Genomic DNA, 20,655 nt, shown 5'->3' with positions numbered 1-20,655 from the left:
AGATGTCTTTACAGTATGATGGATGAAAATGACTCAGGCAAGAAAAAGGCACATTCAAAGATTTTATTAATGTTCTCCAATCATATTCAGTGAGCCATGTGTCAATAGACAAGCGCTGACTCCCAATCAGGGAATCTTGAGGCCTGAGTGGCACACTGTGATATTAATTCCTATTACAAGCCAGCGTCCTTCTGGCAGGCCGACACTGGGCTGCTGACAATGGTGTCTGCCAGTGTCTCCTCCGAGCAGCGTTTCTACTCTCGCTGAAAGGGCAGCCGTCTGCCAAGCGGCCGGGCTGTCACAGTTCCTCCATCTCCCAGTGTTCCCCTGTGAGTAATGACAGAGTGCTGCTTCACACTCAGCTCAGGGTGGTGCTCGCTGTGAGGCGTCTTCGGAGGTGTTTGGTGAAATCCAGCTGTGCTCTGGGCAAAGCCTGATTGACAATGGACTTTGGCAGCCACCCCTGAGAACAACAATAAACTTTGTTAATCCCCTGAGTTGTATTTTGAAGGCTGTCAGTCTTGTGAAACAAACTGGCTAATGTGACTGCTGCTGCACAATTAATAGTACCAGCCATATGCAAATACGTTTATTGAAAAAAGGCATTTAGCAAATAAGTAGTGTGCAATAATATTTCCATCAGTTACACAATGCCTGGTTTCATATTCTGCATTTTTAAATAACTGCATGAATTAAAGAGTTGTAAGAAAATGTCATAAAAAAGCGCCGGATGTGTTGACTGACCCTTCAGAAAGATGAAAATATGATGATACTTTCTGTTTTTACAGTTTCTGGCGACAATAAATTGTGTAATTTTTGTGATATTTAAAGAAAAGATATGCCTTTTAAACCCACCGGCAGGATTTGGGGTTCAGAGAGTAATTGAATAAACACAAAATACAATCATTGAAAGAGGAAAAGGGAGTGCTGCACTGGGTTGAAGCACCATTTAGCAAAGGGTAAAAGTCCATGGTAAAATACATTTGAGGCACTGACTGTAGCTAAAAGTCCTTCATTGATTCACCGATAAACCAATGCGTTTCAACTAGAAAATCTATATCAAGGTATAAAATAAACGCATTGGTTTATCCATCTATCCATTTTCAACCACTCATCTAAAGGGCTGAACAACGTATTCCAGACATCCAGACGTCTGCCCTGGGGCCTCCTACCAATGGGACGTGCCTGAAACACCTCTAATTGGAGGCGCCCAGGAGGCATCCTGATCAAATGCCCGAACCACCTCAACTGACCCCTTTCGACGCGAAGGAGCATTGGCTCTACTCCGAGCGCCCTCCGGATGTCCAAGCTCCTTACCCTATCTCTAAGGCTGAGCCAGCAACCCCACATCTGTCCACCAACCTCATCTGTCGGTCACTACCCAGAGCTCATGACCATAGGTGAGGGTTGGGACGTAGATGGACAAGGAAATCAAAAGCATTGCCTTCTGGCTCAGCTCCCTCTTCACCACGACGTTCCTCCAAACTGCCGATCCATCTCACACTCCATTCTACCCTCACTCGTGAACAAGACCTCGAGATACTTGAAGTCCCTCGCTTGGGGCAGTAACTCTCTCCCAACCCTGCCGGTGTATGCGTGAATCAATAAAGGATTTTTAACAACAGTCAGCATGCTTCTGATGCATTTCCCGACAGCCATTCAGTTCCATGTCCCTGCTCTAAGCCAAAATAAAAACCCTTCCCAGTGCATTTTTTTTTGACATCCCTCCCTCATTATGCACCAGCCCCTCCCCCCCTCATAAGTAACCAACAGTCCCTTAATCAGCAGCTGCCGGCCGCAGGAGGGCGGAGCTTAGCCTACCACAGGTGACAGCCTGCACTCAGGTGACACACCGGAAATAATAAATGTTTACCAACAGGCCAGCAGTTAATGAAGAGTAAGCAATGCAATATGATGAATTATTACTCATTATGGGTTTAAATTAGCATCAATGTACTTGTGCATCTACTTTAATTACGCTTTGATTTAATGCGCCATATGGTGAGCACGCGACGTGACGCAAATCGAACACACGTGCGTAACTGCGTCACTAACAGGTGCACGCGGTGTGTAGCTAACATGCTAATGCTAGCGATGGATACTTGTGACTGTGACTGAAAATGTTGGAAACGTCTGAGCAGCGCAGTGGGAGCACAGAGGAAGAGTGGACTGGTTATACTGGGACAGAGAGGCCAAGTGGATTGGACCTGGAGCAGACTGAGGTTACTTCGTGGTGCCCAAGACTCACACACAGTTGTTCACACTGGTGAGTAATGACAACACGATAGTTGTGACGGTTGTAATGGATGGGAACGTGGCATTGTACAAAAACTGTCAAAGGTGCTGTTGATAATATTGACCACTAGATGTCGCACTCCTTCCTCCTCCTCTGTTTCATTCACGTTATCACACCGCTGTTGCTCGAAGCAAGTGGTTTCCGGTTTGTTGCACCACCTGCCACTGGTGTAGATTTTAGGGGGGAAGCAGGGGGCACATTCCCCTCAGTATTTACAACATGTTGGTGTCCTCCACTAAAAACATGAAGGTAGCAGAGGACATTTATTTTTAGAAAATAAATGACTTTTACACCATAATTTGATGCAGAAATGGCACAAACTGGTGAATAAGACGTCACCAGGATGTAAGAAATGAAGTGTCTGAGGCTTAAAATTTTTTGTCGAAGGTCCTAAACCCGCATTTTCACAAGTGTCACCCCCAAATGAAACCCACGCATATTGCACAGACCGACGCAGCCATGTCTTTGTCACGTTCTGAATCTTTTGTGGTAGAGTCATTTTGCAACATGTGGCAATACATTAGCTTAGGGTACTTTGTGAGGTGGTGTTTCAGTATTCATGTAACGTTATGTAATGTTATGGTAGTGTTAAGAAGGATAGCTAGCTTTGAGTAACACCGTGTCATGGCTAAAAAAAAAAAAGATTCACCCTTACTGGTTTTATGTCTCGTCATATTTGGAAGGTTTATTATGTGTTGTAAGAATTGGTGATGTTTTATTCTGCTTTTGAATTTAAAGGAGATGTTTGATTTATGTGGCTTTATAGTGGTGCATCCGCCCCAGTGTCCAAAGATATGGAGAGCTAATAGAGGCAGTTCATTTTGGTGTTGAAAACAAATTTGCAGTGAAAAAAAACCAAACATTTTATTTATTATATTTATATTTTATTTAGATTATTTATATATTTTATTTTATTTATTTTTTCCCACATTCTGGTGTGTTTTTCAATGACAATCTTTTGATTTTTTCCCCCTTATGCCACTCTTTTTTTCAGTGTCATTTATTTAATTTAATTTGATTTAATGTATTTAATTTATTTATTTTACTGACACTTTTTTCAATCATTTTTCTCAGTCTCTATTGTTTTTTGAAGTGGGAAAAAAATGACACTAAAAAATATGACATCAGATAGTGTCACTGAAAAACACAGAATGCAAAAAAAAAAATTAAAAACAATTAAAAAAAATTAAAAGAATAATTTATAATACCTGCGTTTTATATTTCAGTGGAATTTTTGTAGTGTCAATCTTTCCTTTTTTATTGTTGGCCATTTTTGTTGAGGCTAACTGTCTGTCTTTTCAGATTAATTCCACTACGGCTACACTGATTAACACCATTACACATTTAAATCATTAAAATTGAATTTAGATCCTTATTTTGTTTATTATTAGATAGCCTAATTGAAATTTTCTGTAGGAAAGTTTACTCTGCGTACATTTTAACCAATCAAATTTTAATTTACACACAAATACTTTGACTAATATTCTAGTAACTACTCTTTTCATTCCTGTTGGCTGCTTATTACTGCTTCTCTGCTACATTTTAGAGAAAAATATTGTAAATTTTAGTCCACTTCATTTTTACATTTACTTTATGTAGGTTACTACTTTCTTTTCAGGTGAATATTTTACCTGAAACATATGGTAAAGCTTATAAATTCAGTACATTGTTCAAATCCAGTGGTTCTTGACGTTTTTGGCTTCTGACCCTGAACATAAAAACTGTGTGTAGTTCGAGCCCTTTGACACCTTTAAAATAACTTAAAAAAAGGCTTAATATGAATATAAATATTTGTGGCAGAACTTATCTTGTGACCCTGTAGAGGAGCCCAGCTCTTATACTGGGAACCAATCGGTTAAACTACCTGTATCAAATAATTAAATCTAGCTCCGCATTGTGTTGATGCTTCAGTATGAAGTAAATGATCTCTCACATCTCTCTCCAACGCTGGAATCCACTCCAGCTACATGTAGCTCTACAAACCCGGCAGTTTATCTACTGCAGACCATCGGCTTTTCATTCCTCACTTGCCACACTGCTGTTGATTGATTGCGCTGTTGGCTCTCGCCACCGCCAGCCGTCTCACACGCCAGTACTCAGTTGTCATTGTATATAGTAGCTACCACTTATCTCAAAATTGTGTATCTCCTATCACAGTGATTATTGTTTGCTGTGGTTTGTACTATTTATCCCCGGAGAACACGAGTTACCATGGACATCTTAAAGAGCGGATTCTGACCTGAATTACAATTGCCTGCTCCACACTGAAACCGGCGCATCATTTTTGCATATTGCTTTCTTGAAACAGATGGGTTGTGCGTGGTATTATTTTGTTTTTGAGCTGTTTCTTGATAACAGCACAGCAGAAAATGGCCAATCTAAGAAGTTGAATGCCATCATATAAAGAAATGTTGTGAAAAATGGATATAGCACATACTGGAGTCTGCAGATGTTTTTTCTATTATCCTTCACAAAATGGCAACTGCAGTACATAAGAATTTACCTTTATGTCCATGTTAAGAAGCCATGTGACGCGGCTTTTTCCCGAATCCTCGTCCAGAGGCTGAATGACGATGCAGGTTGGTCCATCCTCGGCTCTGTGAACACACAAAAAAAAAAGTCATTAGAAACTCATTAGAATTCATCCAGGGTTTATGATGGATGCTTGTCCACTATGTATATTTTCATGTTGAAACTTAAAGGGAAGGGACCGTATTTTTCAACCTGGACCCTATTTTTCCATAATTTTGTGTCTTAGTGACTAACAGACAACAATTTTTGACATTGGTCCAGTCTTGAGTGACACCACAGCTGTCTGTGTAACTATTTAGGTTTTTGCCACTGACAGGCTCAGATTGTTCTTAAGGAATCCTACAGAGATAGACATTGTTGTTTAAGAGTAAGATCCTTTTTGTTTAACCATAAACAGCCCTAAAATGGCTACTGCCACCAGACTCCATTTAAATAAACAGTAATTATATTATCATAACAGACAAAACACAAAGTGAAAAGAAGCAAATTAAAACTCAAAAACATCTTGGTTTATCATTTTGCTGTTCCAACCATCACTAACTCTGGTTAGGTTAAAATAAACCCTTAATTCACCCAGTTAGATGTGAAAAAATCTGGCTCTATACATGCTACAATCACTGGTCTGGTTCATCTGGTGGGTTTGGTAAAGGCAGTTTCAGAGCTGTTTCTGGTTAAACAAAAAGGCTCTGACTCTGAAACAAAAGATGTATCTTAGTAGTGATCCTTTTAATAAGTTGTCAGACACTAATACAGTAGGAATAATAATCTGAGCCTGTCAGTGGCAAAAATAAGCACTTTTAATGGACATACATTGAGGCTGAGAACATGACCCGAGTGGTTACATTGCAGCCTGTTTCACGGCTGCTGGCTGCAGCCCTCTCGCTCAACACTGGACCAGTTTCAAAAAATTGTTGTTCCCATTAGTCACTAAGACACAAAACATGTGGAAGAAGGGTTCAGCTTGAGCTAAAGTTAGCATTTCGCTCATAAAGGCAGTCTCACAGAGCTGCTAGCATGGCTGTGGCCTATCTTACACCTCGCATCACGCAGCGCAACTGTCATTGCTAGTTTCAGACAAATGCAGTTGTCATTTTCACAGCAAGCGCCCAAGTTGTGGAAGTACCAAATGTGTCTATGTGTGCACCCATGGTCAGGGGCATTGTTGGTGAAATGCTATTTTGAGGCAGCAAAAAGTGACTTCGCCATTAACCAACAAAAACCTGAGGTGTGTCTCAAATCACATACTTCCGTTAGTACACTTCTATGTAGTATACTATGTGCACTATGTACTCATTGCCGTAGTGTGCAAATTTCGACAGGGTAGTGTTGTCTCAAACCAAACACGGCCAGTGTGCACTCACCAGAAATGACTTCCGCAAATTAGCTGGTTAGCAAACTAGCATTAGTATTCGCGTTATCGTTCGCGGCTCCAAATCATTAAAGACTGCTAAATTAACCCAATAGACATACTGCTGGCTTCAGGGGTTGCGTTAACCAGATTTTCTCGGTCATTGACCAGTTTTTTACAACAATGACCGGAAAAGCTGAAGGCTGTCGGTCATTTTGACCGGTTGCAATTACCACCCCTGCCCACTTGGCGGCAGAGTGCACAGTCAGTGGTTTAAGTGGCTGCTGTTTTCACACTGCAGAGAAAAAGTCATTCATCTGTTTCATGTAGCGTTGTTGACATAACGCCCTGGGCAAACCGGATGCGGAACCGAAGCGCAGTGTCCAGCAGCGGAGGCAGTTTTCAATCGGCGCCCATGTTAACCTATCTGACTGTCCACACAGGCCGCTGAGCAGAGTGGAGTGCCCGCGGAGGCAGCGCTTCAGTTCGGCGTCTGGTCTATTTTCATGTGAGCCGCGAGCGCTTCTGTCAAGCTTGATCGAGCGGATCGTCCCAAACAGGAAGTTGGACACAGAAAAGACGAAAGAATCCGGCCAATTTTGAAAATAAAATAACAGCACGCACTGTGGAACATGAGGAGAAAATACCGTGTTTATAATTTAAAAAAACACAACACTGCATAACCGAACACATTTTTCAATACCCTATTCACTTCATTACAATTTTAATTTTGTGTCACCGAGCCTACAGACATAACTACATAACACCCTGGACACACCGGACGCGTTAGTGACGTGTTAGTGCCGTCCGGTGTGTCCAGGGCGAAGCCTAATGGCACGGGTGTGTGGATGTCTGTTCATCTTTTCGTTCATGTCCTTATTAATGCACACTTTATAACTTGCTTGTTGGATTTATTAAAAACGAACAAATGAAAAATAAATGTCTTTGAATATCTTTATTATCATTTAAAAACGAAAATTAAAATGACCGGTAAAAATAGATTATGACCGGATTTTTATGACCCTGTCGGTCAGAATGACCGTTGAGGAAAAAGTCTAGCGCAACGCCTGGCTGGCTTATACCTGACAACAGTATAATGGTGCTTAGTGCAAAAAACACATGTATTTATACAATACAGCGCCGTTCACGGTCACACAGTCCTTGGCCGCCATTTCCAGTTTGAAAAGTAGTTCCTCCCCTTCCGCTACGTAGCCAAGATGGCGACTATTGAGGGCGAGAAGTGTCCATAGTTCCACACTCAACTTTTTGAACGTTTTGAGTGCACCATCAGGGTATTCATAGTGCACTGCATTTTTCCATACTTCTCAGTGTGAACGCACTTATACACTCAATATATTAAGTGCAAGTACAGAAGTACGCGATTTGAGACACAGCACTGGTCTGAAGTCAATGGCAGAGTATCTTCCTGCTATTTAAAGGGTGCATTTTTCAAATAGTAAGATGCACCTGCATAGGCGCATTCACAATACACATACACTCTGCTTGTTACACATGGAGACTAGCAGATGGTTTGCAGTTGGCTTAAATAATAAATCATTAAAGAGGAAAAAGATGAATGAAATTCTCTAAAATCTGAACATAGCAGAGAGCAGAGCAGAGCTGTGGTGCTGCTGTCTGACTCCCTGTTAAGAGAGACTCTGTGTGCATTTACACAGGAGCAGCAATGCAACTTACTCAGTTATTTTAAGAAGCTCAGGGTTTAGTTCTGCTGCCGCTGCCAAGTTCATGACTACAGCTTTTAGGTTCGTTGCTTAATTGTCCCGTGATATTTGCGGTAGTGACATTACTGCTCTCACTGCATTACCCTCAGCAGGAAACTCACTTCTCCAATTTGTCGAATTAGACATGCAGGTGCAGGCGTATCTGGCTTTTAAAGGGAATGGGAGATGACACTTGCGCCATGCACATTAGACCATGCGCTACAAATCCTTTTAATAGAGCCAAAAGTCTTGTTTTGGGAAAAAATAAACATTTACTCTGCTGAGTATCATTAAAAATATTATGGCTTTTATTCTTAACTTTTTTGTTCTGTTCCTCTGTCCTCACATTCTTCAAAATCTTTTGACATCCCACTGATAAAACTTGTTTTTTTTTTATGGAAAAGATATCACTGCAGACAGTTAATGACACTGATGTTAGTCATTGCTGAGCATATTATCACAGAAGAAACAGAAATGTTAGAGTAAATCAAAGCACTCCACAGGATTTATTACTATGGAGTTGAAGATGTTTTTTTCGCTTTGTACATCTTACTGTGGGAAACTAAAATTACTCCACTCAGACACCCATACGATGCTCTGAAGTCTAAGAATATATTCGAACACCTGATGATTAATGAGTTGGGCCTGGTCTGCGTGTGATCTTACCTTACGTAGCCTGCCTGAGGTGGGAAGGACTCCAGCTGAATTGCTGCTCCTCCAAGATAAACGCTGGACTTTTGTTTGCAACTGTGTCTGACACTCAGGAAGTCCCTCTGGCCAATCATGTTTCCCGCTGTCTGGGTTGAAACTTCATGAGTGATGATCGTTTCGGGTCCAACACGCTTCAGAATCTAGGAGAGACACAAATATCAAATTTAGTTTGCAAAACACTACATGGACTGCAGGACTGAAGTGCAAATATATAACATGACATCAATAAATTATGGCTATAAGAACAAACAACACAAACGGCTAGAGCTTAACTGAATATATGGTTCGGAACGTCTCCAAAAAATACAAATCTCCACTAAACCCAGGTTGCTTAAACTGTATTTGTATGGTATTTTTTAGGTCCTTTATTTTTGGCAAGAATATTGCCTAAAGTTTCTTTCTTTGGTTCAATGCAACAATGATCACAACAAACTAATAAGGGTTGTTCTTAATCCAATGCAGTCACCAGACAAAAAAAAAGTTGGCATGGTACTTTCTGCAACTCATGGATATGTTACATTTGTACGTTATTATGTAGTGGATATTTTGAAACAACAGTTCTGTGGTTATGTGTGGTTTGGTAAAGGAACAAATAACATTTGGTTATGTTTAGGTAAAGATCATGTTTTTGCTTATAATACCTGCTTTCGGGGGCACGATCCCAGCTGAAAAAGCAGCAGTGTCTCGTAAAATACTGTCGCTTTTTGTGTCTAAATCACAATCAGTTTTGTTGTTTGATGGTCTCAAACAGTGGTCTGCAGCTTGGCAGGCATCTTGCCTAGGTGACACGTCATCCACAATCCCCTCCACCTCCTTATGACAAAGTTAGCTCATATGCTACTGTACGTCAATTCAGAAACCTTGATATGGTATGAATGAAACAGGCAAATGTAATGTATTTGGTAAGTAGACCTAGACCATTCACATACTCTCACACACCGATGGAACAGCCATCGAAGGCGATTTGGGGTTCAGTATCTTGCCCAAGGATACGGGAGCCGAGAATCAAACCGCAGATCTTCCGATTAGTGGACAACCCACTCTGTCTTCGAGCCACAGCCTCCTATTTGTGGTCTGCAGAAACGTACAACATTTCTGGCGACTGGGCTGTTTAATCTCTATAAGAACATGCAATAGTTGAAACAATTTGAAAGAGCTGAACTGGGTACCCTTAGAAGATTCAACTCAACATCAAAAAACGTATCATGATCTAAGATTTTACAAGGTATGTGCCAAATTATTCTACTTCGTATTTTAAGAATATTCAGGCACATTTCTCTACGCAGGGGAGCAGCTGAATAAAATATTGGGATAAATATTGGGAGAGATTTTTCGAAGTGGGGTTGTAAGAGGTACTTATCCATAGTCGGTGTTTTACCTTTGGTACATGGCAGTCAGCACCACCCAGTTTGTGGAAGCAGTCAGTAGTGTTGACACAGAAGCTAAGCAATGTACTGCTGTGGATGGAGGTTAGCAGCAAAACAGATTTCAGACACCTAAAAAAACTCAGTCTAATTTTCATTGCTTTACCTTGCCATCAGACAGATGAGTTCTTGGCACTACATTTTCTCAACTGTAGAACTTGGTATTGCTACGCATAAGCACAACTGTGCTGCTCGCTGTGTTACGCCACAGATCAGCTGCATGAGTCAGACTGTCAGCAGTTTATGGAAGAGGTAACTAATACAAGAAAATAAAAAAAGAATGATTAGAACAGAGTTTGCAGAAGAACTTTTGCAGAGTGTGACTGACCAGGTGCAAGGAGAGAGATGGGTAGGAATATGGAAATTAGATACTTGAGAAGACGTAGTGCCTGTTTGACAGCAAGGTACAGTAATGCAGTAAAAATAATCTAAATATAGTCATTGTTTAAATCTGGCTAAAATACGTTTGGCTGCTGCCTCCATCCACATCAGTACCTTGCTGAGCTGCCATGGTGGTACTCCTGCCTGCTTCTCCCTGATACAATCTGTTGGTGAAGATTCTCAGTCATCCAGGTCATGTTAATGTTAAGTGCTATATTGTAGGCAACTGGACACGCTTGAGTTTATTGAAGACATTTCACCTCTAATCCAAGAGGTTTCTTCAGTTCTAATGGACTGATGCATATTCACAGGCTTTCAACAGTGTGTCACACCCACACACACTTTAAAGGCGGAAGAAGCCTCTTGGATGAGAGGTGCTCAAGCAAGTCCAGTTGCCTACGACATAGCACTTAAGATCCCTAATACAATATCCAGACTATCCATCTGAACCTGCCCTTTCTCTTAATAGTTTTAAAAAGCAGTTGGAAAAATAGATACTGAGGAAGTCAGTGTTTCTGAATTTGAATGTTTTTTTTTAATTGTTTTGTATGACTATAGTATTGATTCTTCTTATGCACCAAATAAAAGCAAACATTTATGCTTTTTTCATTTTTAATTTGATGTATTACTTAAAGGGATAGTGCACCCAAAAATGAAAATTCAGCCATTATCTACTCACCCATATGCCGATGGAGGCTCAGGTGAAGATTTAGAGTCCTCACATCACTTGCAGAGATCCCAGGGGAGAGGGGGTAACAACACAACTCCACCTAATGGAGGCTGACGGCGCCCCAGATTCAAGTGTCCAAAAACACATAATTGAAGTGTTGTGAGGACTCTAAAACTTCACCTGAGCCTCCATCGGCATATGGGTGAGTAGATAATGGCTGAATTTTCATTTTTTGGTGCACTATCCCTTTAAACAAATCTCATACTCGTAGCATATACATGTTCCCTTTTCATCAGGGTGTCTACAGGTCCTTAAAAGGTCTTAAAATTTCCTAAATTTATAACAATAAGGCCTTAAAAGTCATTACATAGTCTTAAATTTGAAGTTGTGAGGTCTGAACTACTACAAACATTGTATCCAATTTCATTTATATATCATTTAATTTCTTTTTGCAAAAGTGAGTGAAGCCTTTCTATGTAGAGTCTTTAAAAAAAATGTAATACTGTCATTTTACTTCATACTTGCACTTCCCTACTGGCAAAATGGAGATTGACTTAACTCACTCTAGTGATGATATTCATACATAACATTTACCTCTGCACAAGACCACTTATATACTACTTACCTGCAATGCTTAAATAAGTTAAACATGATTCGTCCTAAATTAAAAGATGTCTTTAAAGGGTCTTTAAAAGCATGGAATGTAACTGATACCTGTAGACATGTTGTTCCTACCTGCCTCCTAGCCTGCACGTCAGTGACGCAATGGAAACTAGTCACGTGACATTATTGCAGTATCCTGATGAATTTTAGTACTGTATGCACATTATGTACTGTGTTTTTAATCAGTCAAATAAAATCAGTAATAACCAGTCAATCATTAGTTTCACAGTTAATAAAATATATTCAGATATTCAGCTGCTCACTTTAATATGATGTATGCTTGGGTTCCACTGGTGCATCTCCTCCACTCTGACAAACAGGAGATCGTAGAGCTCGTCCACACTGGCCTCCAGCACCGCCTCCAGCCTGAAGACCTTCCTAGCTCCTGGCATCACTTTGCTGCAAATCACATCCCCGTTGCTCTTAAATGGAGAGGAGAAGACAGCGATCACTTAGGCTGGTGGAAATTGGAGGCAAATCAACTTAGGCACTTCAGTCACTCAAGTCAGCACGGCACTTAAATCAATCAAGCGTTACCTCTGCGATCTCGACCTTCCATCCTTGTTCGTCCTCCAGCATACAGAGAGCCTTCCTCATTGCTTCTTGGCCTTGTTGTACAAAGAACAGCTGATCTTCTTGCAGTGGTGCAGGCTTTATGTCTCCAGATTTGGGCTCTGCAAAAGATTCTCATCAATAATCTGTCACCAACTGCACTCTGAAACCAGATCAGAATTATGTTTTTAGTTTTTACCGTAATGCCTTGATGCAGCATGTGTCCTCGTGTGATGTTGGACCTGTCCCCATCTCTGCAGGTGTGTTAGCTCCTGGCCTATCACTGCCACAGCTGTGCGTTGAAGTCCTGCATGATAGAGCAGGTAGGAGACACAAAAAGAAACAAAAGCTCAGCAGCCTTATCCAGAATGCAGCATTTGCATTAAAAGGAATAAAATGAAACGTCTTTTCTCGGGTTACTGAGAGTATTTACCCGCCAGACTCCTCAGGTGTGGGTAGGAGATTCCACAGCAGAGCTTTACAACAGCAGGCAGCATGTTGTCTGTTTTTGGCAGTGACAGCAAAGTAACAGAATGAGTCTCTGGTCTTTATATGGCCTGTGAAGGACGCCTCAAAGAGATAAGGGGCCAGAGAGGAAGATAGGACCTGTTCTGAATTCTTTTCCGAAGGCCACAAGAGTTTCAACTGAACGACAGGATCAGACACAAGGCAGAGAGGAAAATCTAAGTGCTATGATTATCTGCTGCATGTAGGGAAGTGAACACTCCATGGGAGATTTAAATTTCCAAAATAAAGAGACTCTCATGCTCCTAAAATTAAAGCAGTCTTCCTTTTGATTTACATATAATCACAAAAACTGTAGGAAGTGTAACCAGGGTGATTGAAACTGTTATATCTGTAATTTTTCTGCAGTTATCTAGTGTCTGACATATGAAGTAGAATGATGATTAACTACTTCACAACAGACTGCTATATTTATTCATATACTGTAATTTGGAATGATTTACTTTTACCTTTTGATTTGACCAGTTCCTGTAAATGTGCACAGTCATAAATGGACTTTATCTATGTGTAAGGCCCCTTTTTATTTTAGCAGACAATGTGCTTTACAGATTACCTCTCATTTATCTATTAATAACCATCGGGAGAAAATTGGGGGTCAGGGTCTTGCTGAAGGAAGACAACAGGAGACAGGGATTGTGCTCCCAGCCTTGTGAATATTGGATGACCCTCTCAACCTCTTCAGCCCCAGCCAACAATGAATTGAATTAATATATTCTTGCTTATTATCTCTGTCAGTTGTAAGCCTAGAGGGGATCATGTGTATGGCCCTGTGCCTCATAGACTGTGTCGTATGAGTGTTTGTATCTGCCTGTCCACAGGTGATCTTACGAACTACTAGACCAATCAGCCTAATGTTTTGTGTGCCTATTTATGACTGTATGCTCAAGGATCTCTGTGTGACTAACAATTGTTACAAAACACCTGCCTGATTGTGTGAGTGAGTGTTTTATACCCTCATCACTGACTCCTCACTCCTTTTAACCAGCTGGTAGTGGCTGTAAGTTTTCCGGAAAGCGGCTCAGGCAAAAACAATGAGCTTTACCCTCCATTGCAGGTCACACTTTGGCCATTGGTGTGGCTTTAAAACCGACATGCGTAGAAAAGTTTGGTCTCGTTTTGAAGTGGAGCATCTGTAGATTAATTCCATACCCAGTTTGTTATGATCTACAAAAATCAGACACAATTTAAAGATAAATAAATCCCCATTTTTGTTATCTTCGCTGCCATAGTGACTGTAAGGGAGCTAATTTTTCATTCTGGCTGCCATCTTTTCGTCCATTACATGGTGTCATACCTCACCAGGTTGAAATGCACTGGATCCATTGACTTACAGTACAGGCCAAAAGTTTGGACACACCTTCTCATTTAATGCTTTTCTTTATTTTCATGACTATTTACATTGTAGATTCTCACTGAAGGCATCAAAACTATGAATGAACACATGTGGAGTTATGTACTTAACAAAAAAAGGTGAAATAACTGAAAACATGTTTTATATTCTAGTTTCTTCAAAATAGCCACCCTTTGCTCTGATTACTGCTTTGCACACTCTTGGCATTCTCTCCATGAGCTTCAAGAGGTAGTCACCTGAAATGGTTTTCCAACAGTCTTGAAGGAGTTCCCAGAGGTGTTTAGCACTTGTTGGCCCCTTTGCCTTCACTCTGCGGTCCAGCCCACCCCAAACCATCTCGATTGGGTTCAGGTCCGGTGACTGTGGAGGCCAGGTCATCTGCCGCAGCACTCCATCACTCTCCTTCTTGGACAAATAGCCCTTACACAGCCTGGAGGTGTGTTTGGGGTCATTGTCCTGTTGAAAAATAAATGATCGTCCAACTAAACGCAAACCGGATGGGATGGCATGTCGCTGCAGGATGCTGTGGTAGCCATGCTGGTTCAGTGTGCCTTCAATTTTGAATAAATCCCCAACAGTGTCACCAGCAAAACACCCCCACACCATCACACCTCCTCCTCCATGCTTCACAGTGGGAACCAGGCATGTGGAATCCATCCGTTCACCTTTTCTGCGTCTCACAAAGACACGGCGGTTGGAACCAAAGATCTCAAATTTGGACTCATCAGACCAAAGCACAGATTTCCACTGGTCTAATGTCCATTCCTTGTGTTTCTTGGCCCAAACAAATCTCTTCTGCTTGTTGCCTCTCCTTAGCAGTGGTTTCCTAGCAGCTATTTGACCATGAAGGCCTGATTTGCGCAGTCTCCTCTTAACAGTTGTTCTAGAGATGGGTCTGCTGCTAGAACTCTGTGTGGCATTCATCTGGTCTCTGATCTGAGCTGCTGTTAACTTGCGATTTCTGAGGCTGGTGACTCGGATGAACTTATCCTCAGAAGCAGAGGTGACTCTTGGTCTTCCTTTCCTGGGTCGGTCCTCATGTGTGCCAGTTTCGTTGTAGCGCTTGATGGTTTTTGCGACTCCACTTGGGGACACATTTAAAGTTTTTGCAATTTTCCGGACTGACTGACCTTCATTTCTTAAAGTAATGATGGCCACTCGTTTTTCTTTAGTTAGCTGATTGGTTCTTGCCATAATATGAATTTTAACAGTTGTCCAATAGGGCTGTCGGCTGTGTATTAACCTGACTGCACAACACAACTGATGGTCCCAACCCCATTGATAAAGCAAGAAATTCCACTAATTAACCCTGATAAGGCACACCTGTGAAGTGGAAACCATTTCAGGTGACTACCTCTTGAAGCTCATGGAGAGAATGCCAAGAGTGTGCAAAGCAGTAATCAGAGCAAAGGGTGGCTATTTTGAAGAAACTAGAATATAAAACATGTTTTCAGTTATTTCACCTTTTTTTGTTAAGTACATAACTCCACATGTGTTCATTCATAGTTTTGATGCCTTCAGTGAGAATCTACAATGTAAATAGTCATGAAAATAAAGAAAACACATTGAATGAGAAGGTGTGTCCAAACTTTTGGCCTGTACTGTATATGAAGTTCATTCATTCATTTTCCGTAACCGCTTATCATGTTAGGGGTCGCAGGGGGGCTGGAGCCTATCCCAGCTGACATTGGGCGACAGGCGGGGTACACCCTGGACAGGTCACCAGACTATCACAGGGCTGACACATAGAGACAGAGAACCATTCACACTCACATTCACACCTATGGGATATTTAGAGCCACCTATTAACCTGCATGTCTTTGGACAGTGGGAGGAAGCTGTAGTACCCAGAGAAAACCCATGCTGACACAGGGAGAACATGCAAACTCCGCACAGAGGGGATCCTCCACTGTGGGATCAAACCAGCAACCCTCTTGCTGTGTGGTGACAATGCCAACCACTGCATTACTGTGCCGCCCTTATATGAAGTCTTCATTTTCTATGGAGGGTCGAGAATCCAGTCGCACGTTGCGTGATGCATATAGCACAGCAAGTTGACTGACGTATCTGAATTTGGATAATCAAGACTCAACCTAAACTTTTTGCAAATGTGGCCCGTCAAATGCAATGTGAAACTCAGATTAAACTGTCTGAACTGGCAACGCTGTTCAAATATGACTCAGAACTCTGTTACTGCATCGCCCATTTCTTGCCTAAAATGTTCTCACTCATTTTTCCTTGATATGTGTGCTTCTGTCATAAGTAAGTTAGTAGTTAGATGATTTTTTTTTTTTGGCTTTGTTAACTTTCTTTATTTTTGTTATTTCCTACTTTGTTGTGCAGTTTACAGACAAAATTAATACTGTTAAATTCTAGTTATGAATGACACGAATCAAAGATTTGTGGCACTCTTTTTCGTTTAATTATACACTTATCATAATTATGTCTAATTACCTGTTTGACACACAGTATCTCTGAGCAGGAGAACTTGATCTGCTTGTTTTGGCAGAGATCTGCACTTCACTGAGTGCACTTTCCTGGTTAACACAGGCTTTCAGGATAATTCAGATGCTAAACTGCACCAAATGTTAACACTTTCTTTTTTGTGAATTACTGTACTTAATTTTGGAGTCCCCTCAAGTTAAGTGGTAGTTTGTAACTAAGGATCCCATGATTACTTTAATTATGTATTTAGTTTTCAGCCAAATATGTTTATATGTCAGATATTATGAAAAATTGTCAAAGTTTGTGGGATGAATGGTGAAAACGTGGCAAAAATCTTAATGCAAAATATTTTATTAATTTTTATGAAATCCCCAAGGTTTTTGTTCTGAGCAGTATACCTACAACCCAGCGACAGAAATCCAAATCCAAAGCTGTCAAAACTCCAAACCAGTGTTCTGATACTGGGTAATTTATTTATTGTGTGCCAACCCGAGAGCACAACACATAAATCATCCAGCAGATTCATTTATACGGCTCCCAGCTTCTCCCAGAGGATCTGTGACACTGGTTGCTCCGTTTAAATGTTTGTCATCCTATACACAGGTGTTAAGCAGACTCAACAATCACTGGAGTTGAAGTAGTCTAAGCCTGACTCAGAATAACGTCAGAGGAGGCCAGACAGAGCAACATGAGAGATCAGAAGTTAGGATAAAAAAGAAAAAAAAAGTGACAGTGTCTACTCCAAAAATAACTTCTTTCCTGGCCTCGACCGCACCACAACATTTTACCAAAATCTTTTTAGATCTAGTGTAGAGGTATGCTGCTAAATAAAACATGGAGCCACATGACAAGAAACCTAATCAGACATTCACAGCATATCTGTGATTCAGAGTCTGAGCTGAGGGGCTTTTTGCTTCCTCAGTGACACCATTCCACCACCGTGGGTCAGGATAGTGTTATCAGCACTAAACGCCGTATGAGTGCAGTGTAGAACACAAGGACTCACATGCGCTAACATGTATGCATGGTTAGACAGTCTACCACAACAAAAAACAGAGAAGCTCGGAGTTCAACACAAAGATGTTGTGTGACTTCATTCTCTGCTCAGGATGCCACGACTCCACTGTATCTTTATATATCAAGTCGTTTGATGCTATATTAATGCTCTGAATGTGGCACACAGTAGGCAGTTTAATTTTGGCTTCATTGGGCAAAAATCCCATAACCTTTTGAGCATATTATAATTCAGTTGGACTGAGAACAATAGACGTCTGCACCTCCTCTTGGCTCAGTTTTCAATCCAAAAAAAAAAAAAAAAGAGAAAAGAAGCCAGCACTCACAAATGTCCTTTTGGTAAATTTAATAAACCAACTTGGGTGGCGTTACCAGAAACACAGACGTTTCGACAGAAAGTCTTCTTCAGGGTATAACTAAGGTTACGGAAGTGGCGTTTAAGTACGCTCAAAGCAATCAGAGCAGGTGTGTGGAAGGACAATTTACACTTCCGCCATACAATATAGTGCCAACTCACAGGCAAAGAAAAACACAATAACACTACAACAATCTTAAACACGTGTGTCACAGCAAAATAGCAGTAGATACACCGAAAATCGATATACATGTGCATAATAAATTCTGCTCGTACAAAAAGGCACTGTGATCAACAGTAAAACATGTGTGCTTGAGGGGGCAAATAAAGTACCCAACTGTCAAATAACCATTAATTAAAATCAACAAATTGTCCCTCAATTAACAATCAGATCACAAGTGCACGGCTATTTTGCTGTGACACACGTGTTTAAGATTGTTGTAGTGTTATTGTGTTTTTCTTTGCCTGTGAGTTGGCACTATATTGTATGGAGGAAGTGTAAATTGTCTTTCCACACACCTGCTCTGATTGCTTTGAGCGTACTTAAACGCCACTTCCGTAACCTTAGTTACACACTGAAGAAGACTTTCTGTCGAAAAGTCTGTGTTTCTGGTAATGCCACCCAAGTTGGTTATTTAAATTTACCGAAAGGACATTTGTGAGTGCTGGCTTCTTTTCTTTTTTCTGCTGCTTTTGGCCGTGCACCTGTTAAGTGTATTTATTTTGAGAGTGCTTGCTTCTTTCCTACGTGATTTTTCAGTTTTCATTCCAGCCATGATGGGAAACTTTGTCCAATAAAGGTCATTTCAGAGAGTCATTTCATTGCTATTGGCTGTTCAAAAAATGCATATACATGTGCACGTCCCTTAGATGAAAGCCTGATTCAGCTGTGGAGAATCAACTAGAAGAGTTGCTATTCCAGCATTGACAACAGTTGCCTACACTTTTCAAAGAGGGTCTGACAATAAACAAAATAAAACACATTATCAGCGCAGCATTTAAAGGGATAGTGCACCCAAAAATGAAAATTCAGCCATTATCTACTCACCCATATGCTGATGGAGGCTCAGGTGAAGTTTTAGAGTCCTCACAACACTTGCGGAGATCCCAGGGGAGAGGGGGTAGCAGCACAACTCCACCTAATGGAGGCTTACGGCGTCCCAGATTCAAGTGTCCAAAAACACATAATGAACCACAAAATATCTCCATACTGCTCTTCCGCAGTGATCCAAGTGTCCTGAAGCCCCGACTTTAAAACTTTTCTGTTGTGTTGTTACCCCCTCTCCCCTGGGATCTCCGCAAGTGTTGTGAGGACTCTAAAACTTCACCTGAGCCTCCATCGGCATATGGGTGAGTAGATAATGGGTGAATTTCCATTTTTGGGTGCACTATCCCTTTAAAAGATGAAGAGGAAAAGTTGAGCTAAAGTAGTTTAGCCTTCTGCTAACCAGAGCTAAACACTCACAGCTGGCAGGTTTCAAGTTCACGTATATGTAGCTAACATTAGCTTGCTCAATCACAGTGTGTCGTCCGCCTCACTGCCCGCCGCTATCGACCATCTCACCAGAAGGAAGGCAGGTAGCAGGTCTTGAGACTGACTCTGGACTTTAAGTTTAATTTTGATGTGAACACTGACGGCATCTGTAAGAAGGAAACCAATGCCTATTCTTTTTAAGGAAGCTGAAGAGTTTTGATGTAGATTGAACTATCCTAGAAATGCTCTATTCCATAGGCGTCATTTAGGTATGGCGAGGTATGGCAGCTGCCATACCTTGGAATCGGGAGGAAAAAAAGAGAGAGGTTCTGTAGTCATCTTACTTGTGAGTGTCCTTCATATTTGTTGCAAGTGATCAGATGTGATATGTTAGACAGTCCGAGGCGCACTGGCTGGTTGTTTTCATTGTATTGTACTTAAATAGGTCAATAATATGCTCATCAGTGAATACGAGTGTTAGTGAATACGAGTGTTATTGAATCAAATTGTTCGCCACTTCGCTCCTCCGCGAGTTATGAGTTATGTGAGTTATCTGTGTGTTGTAAAAGCATTTTGCTCTGCTGCTGTAGACAGCCTATCTAAATGATGTCTTGAAGCCTGTCTGATTGTATGTGGGATTTTTTTCTTCATGTCGGCATGTTAAGGTTGTATTTTCGGTCTCTGGAGACACTCCAATAAATTCGCCTATACAGTATTGTACCAAATTGGCCTTTGTTTTACTGTGTTTCATACACTGGACCCCTTAGTTATCTTCTAGAAATGAGCTTGTAATTAATTTATTTTCTTTATTTTCTGTGAAGTTAAACAAATGACTAATGATAACGTCCGCTCGCTGTCCGTGGTGCTGAAATATGCGCCGAAATAGGTCCGATGTTTTCACTGAAAGACCAAAGTGAAGTTTTATATAAGTTCATATTTTTGAAACTCCATCATCAGTAGCTCTGTGACGTCATGTCATATTGCCATATCTTAGCTTTTGCTGAAACGACGCCCCTGCTCTATTCTGCTTTTATTCAGTCTGCTCTTTCTTTTAACATTGTCTGTTGGTGTGGTAATCTCAGCCTGAAAAACAAGAACAAGTTGGCAAAGGTGGTTGTTGCCAGTTGTTGTCCTGTAAGATCACTGGTGTTACTTTTGATAACCTACAGCATCTGTATGAAGAGAGGTTCACC

The 20,655-nt window shown here is 41.0% G+C and overlaps 1 protein-coding gene and 1 long non-coding RNA gene across 2 annotated transcripts in view; one reads left to right on the top strand and one right to left on the bottom strand.

Moving 5' to 3' along the window:
• Window positions 1–312: 312 nt before the first annotated feature.
• On the bottom strand, window positions 313–12,805 carry star2 (steroidogenic acute regulatory protein 2). Its single transcript, XM_033611369.2, has 7 exons — window positions 12,732–12,805; window positions 12,498–12,605; window positions 12,284–12,420; window positions 12,010–12,168; window positions 8,564–8,748; window positions 4,800–4,893; window positions 313–463 (listed from the first exon to the last, which is right to left on the bottom strand). Exons 1-7 carry the CDS (start codon window positions 12,793–12,795, stop codon window positions 359–361), a joined length of 852 nt encoding a protein of 283 aa, XP_033467260.1. The 5' UTR covers window positions 12,796–12,805; the 3' UTR covers window positions 313–358.
• LOC144459374 (uncharacterized) overlaps window positions 1,869–20,655 on the top strand; it is an 88,508-nt gene continuing 69,721 nt past the window's right edge. Inside the window, exon 1 of the long non-coding RNA XR_013488350.1 lies at window positions 1,869–2,266. This is a non-coding gene — a long non-coding RNA (uncharacterized LOC144459374). The remainder of the gene's footprint in view (window positions 2,267–20,655) is intronic.

The sequence above is a fragment of the Epinephelus lanceolatus genome, chromosome 21, assembly GCF_041903045.1.
Source record: "Epinephelus lanceolatus isolate andai-2023 chromosome 21, ASM4190304v1, whole genome shotgun sequence".
In the NCBI taxonomy this organism is placed as follows: domain Eukaryota; kingdom Metazoa; phylum Chordata; class Actinopteri; order Perciformes; family Serranidae; genus Epinephelus; species Epinephelus lanceolatus.
This window is presented reverse-complemented; position numbering and strand designations above follow the sequence as displayed.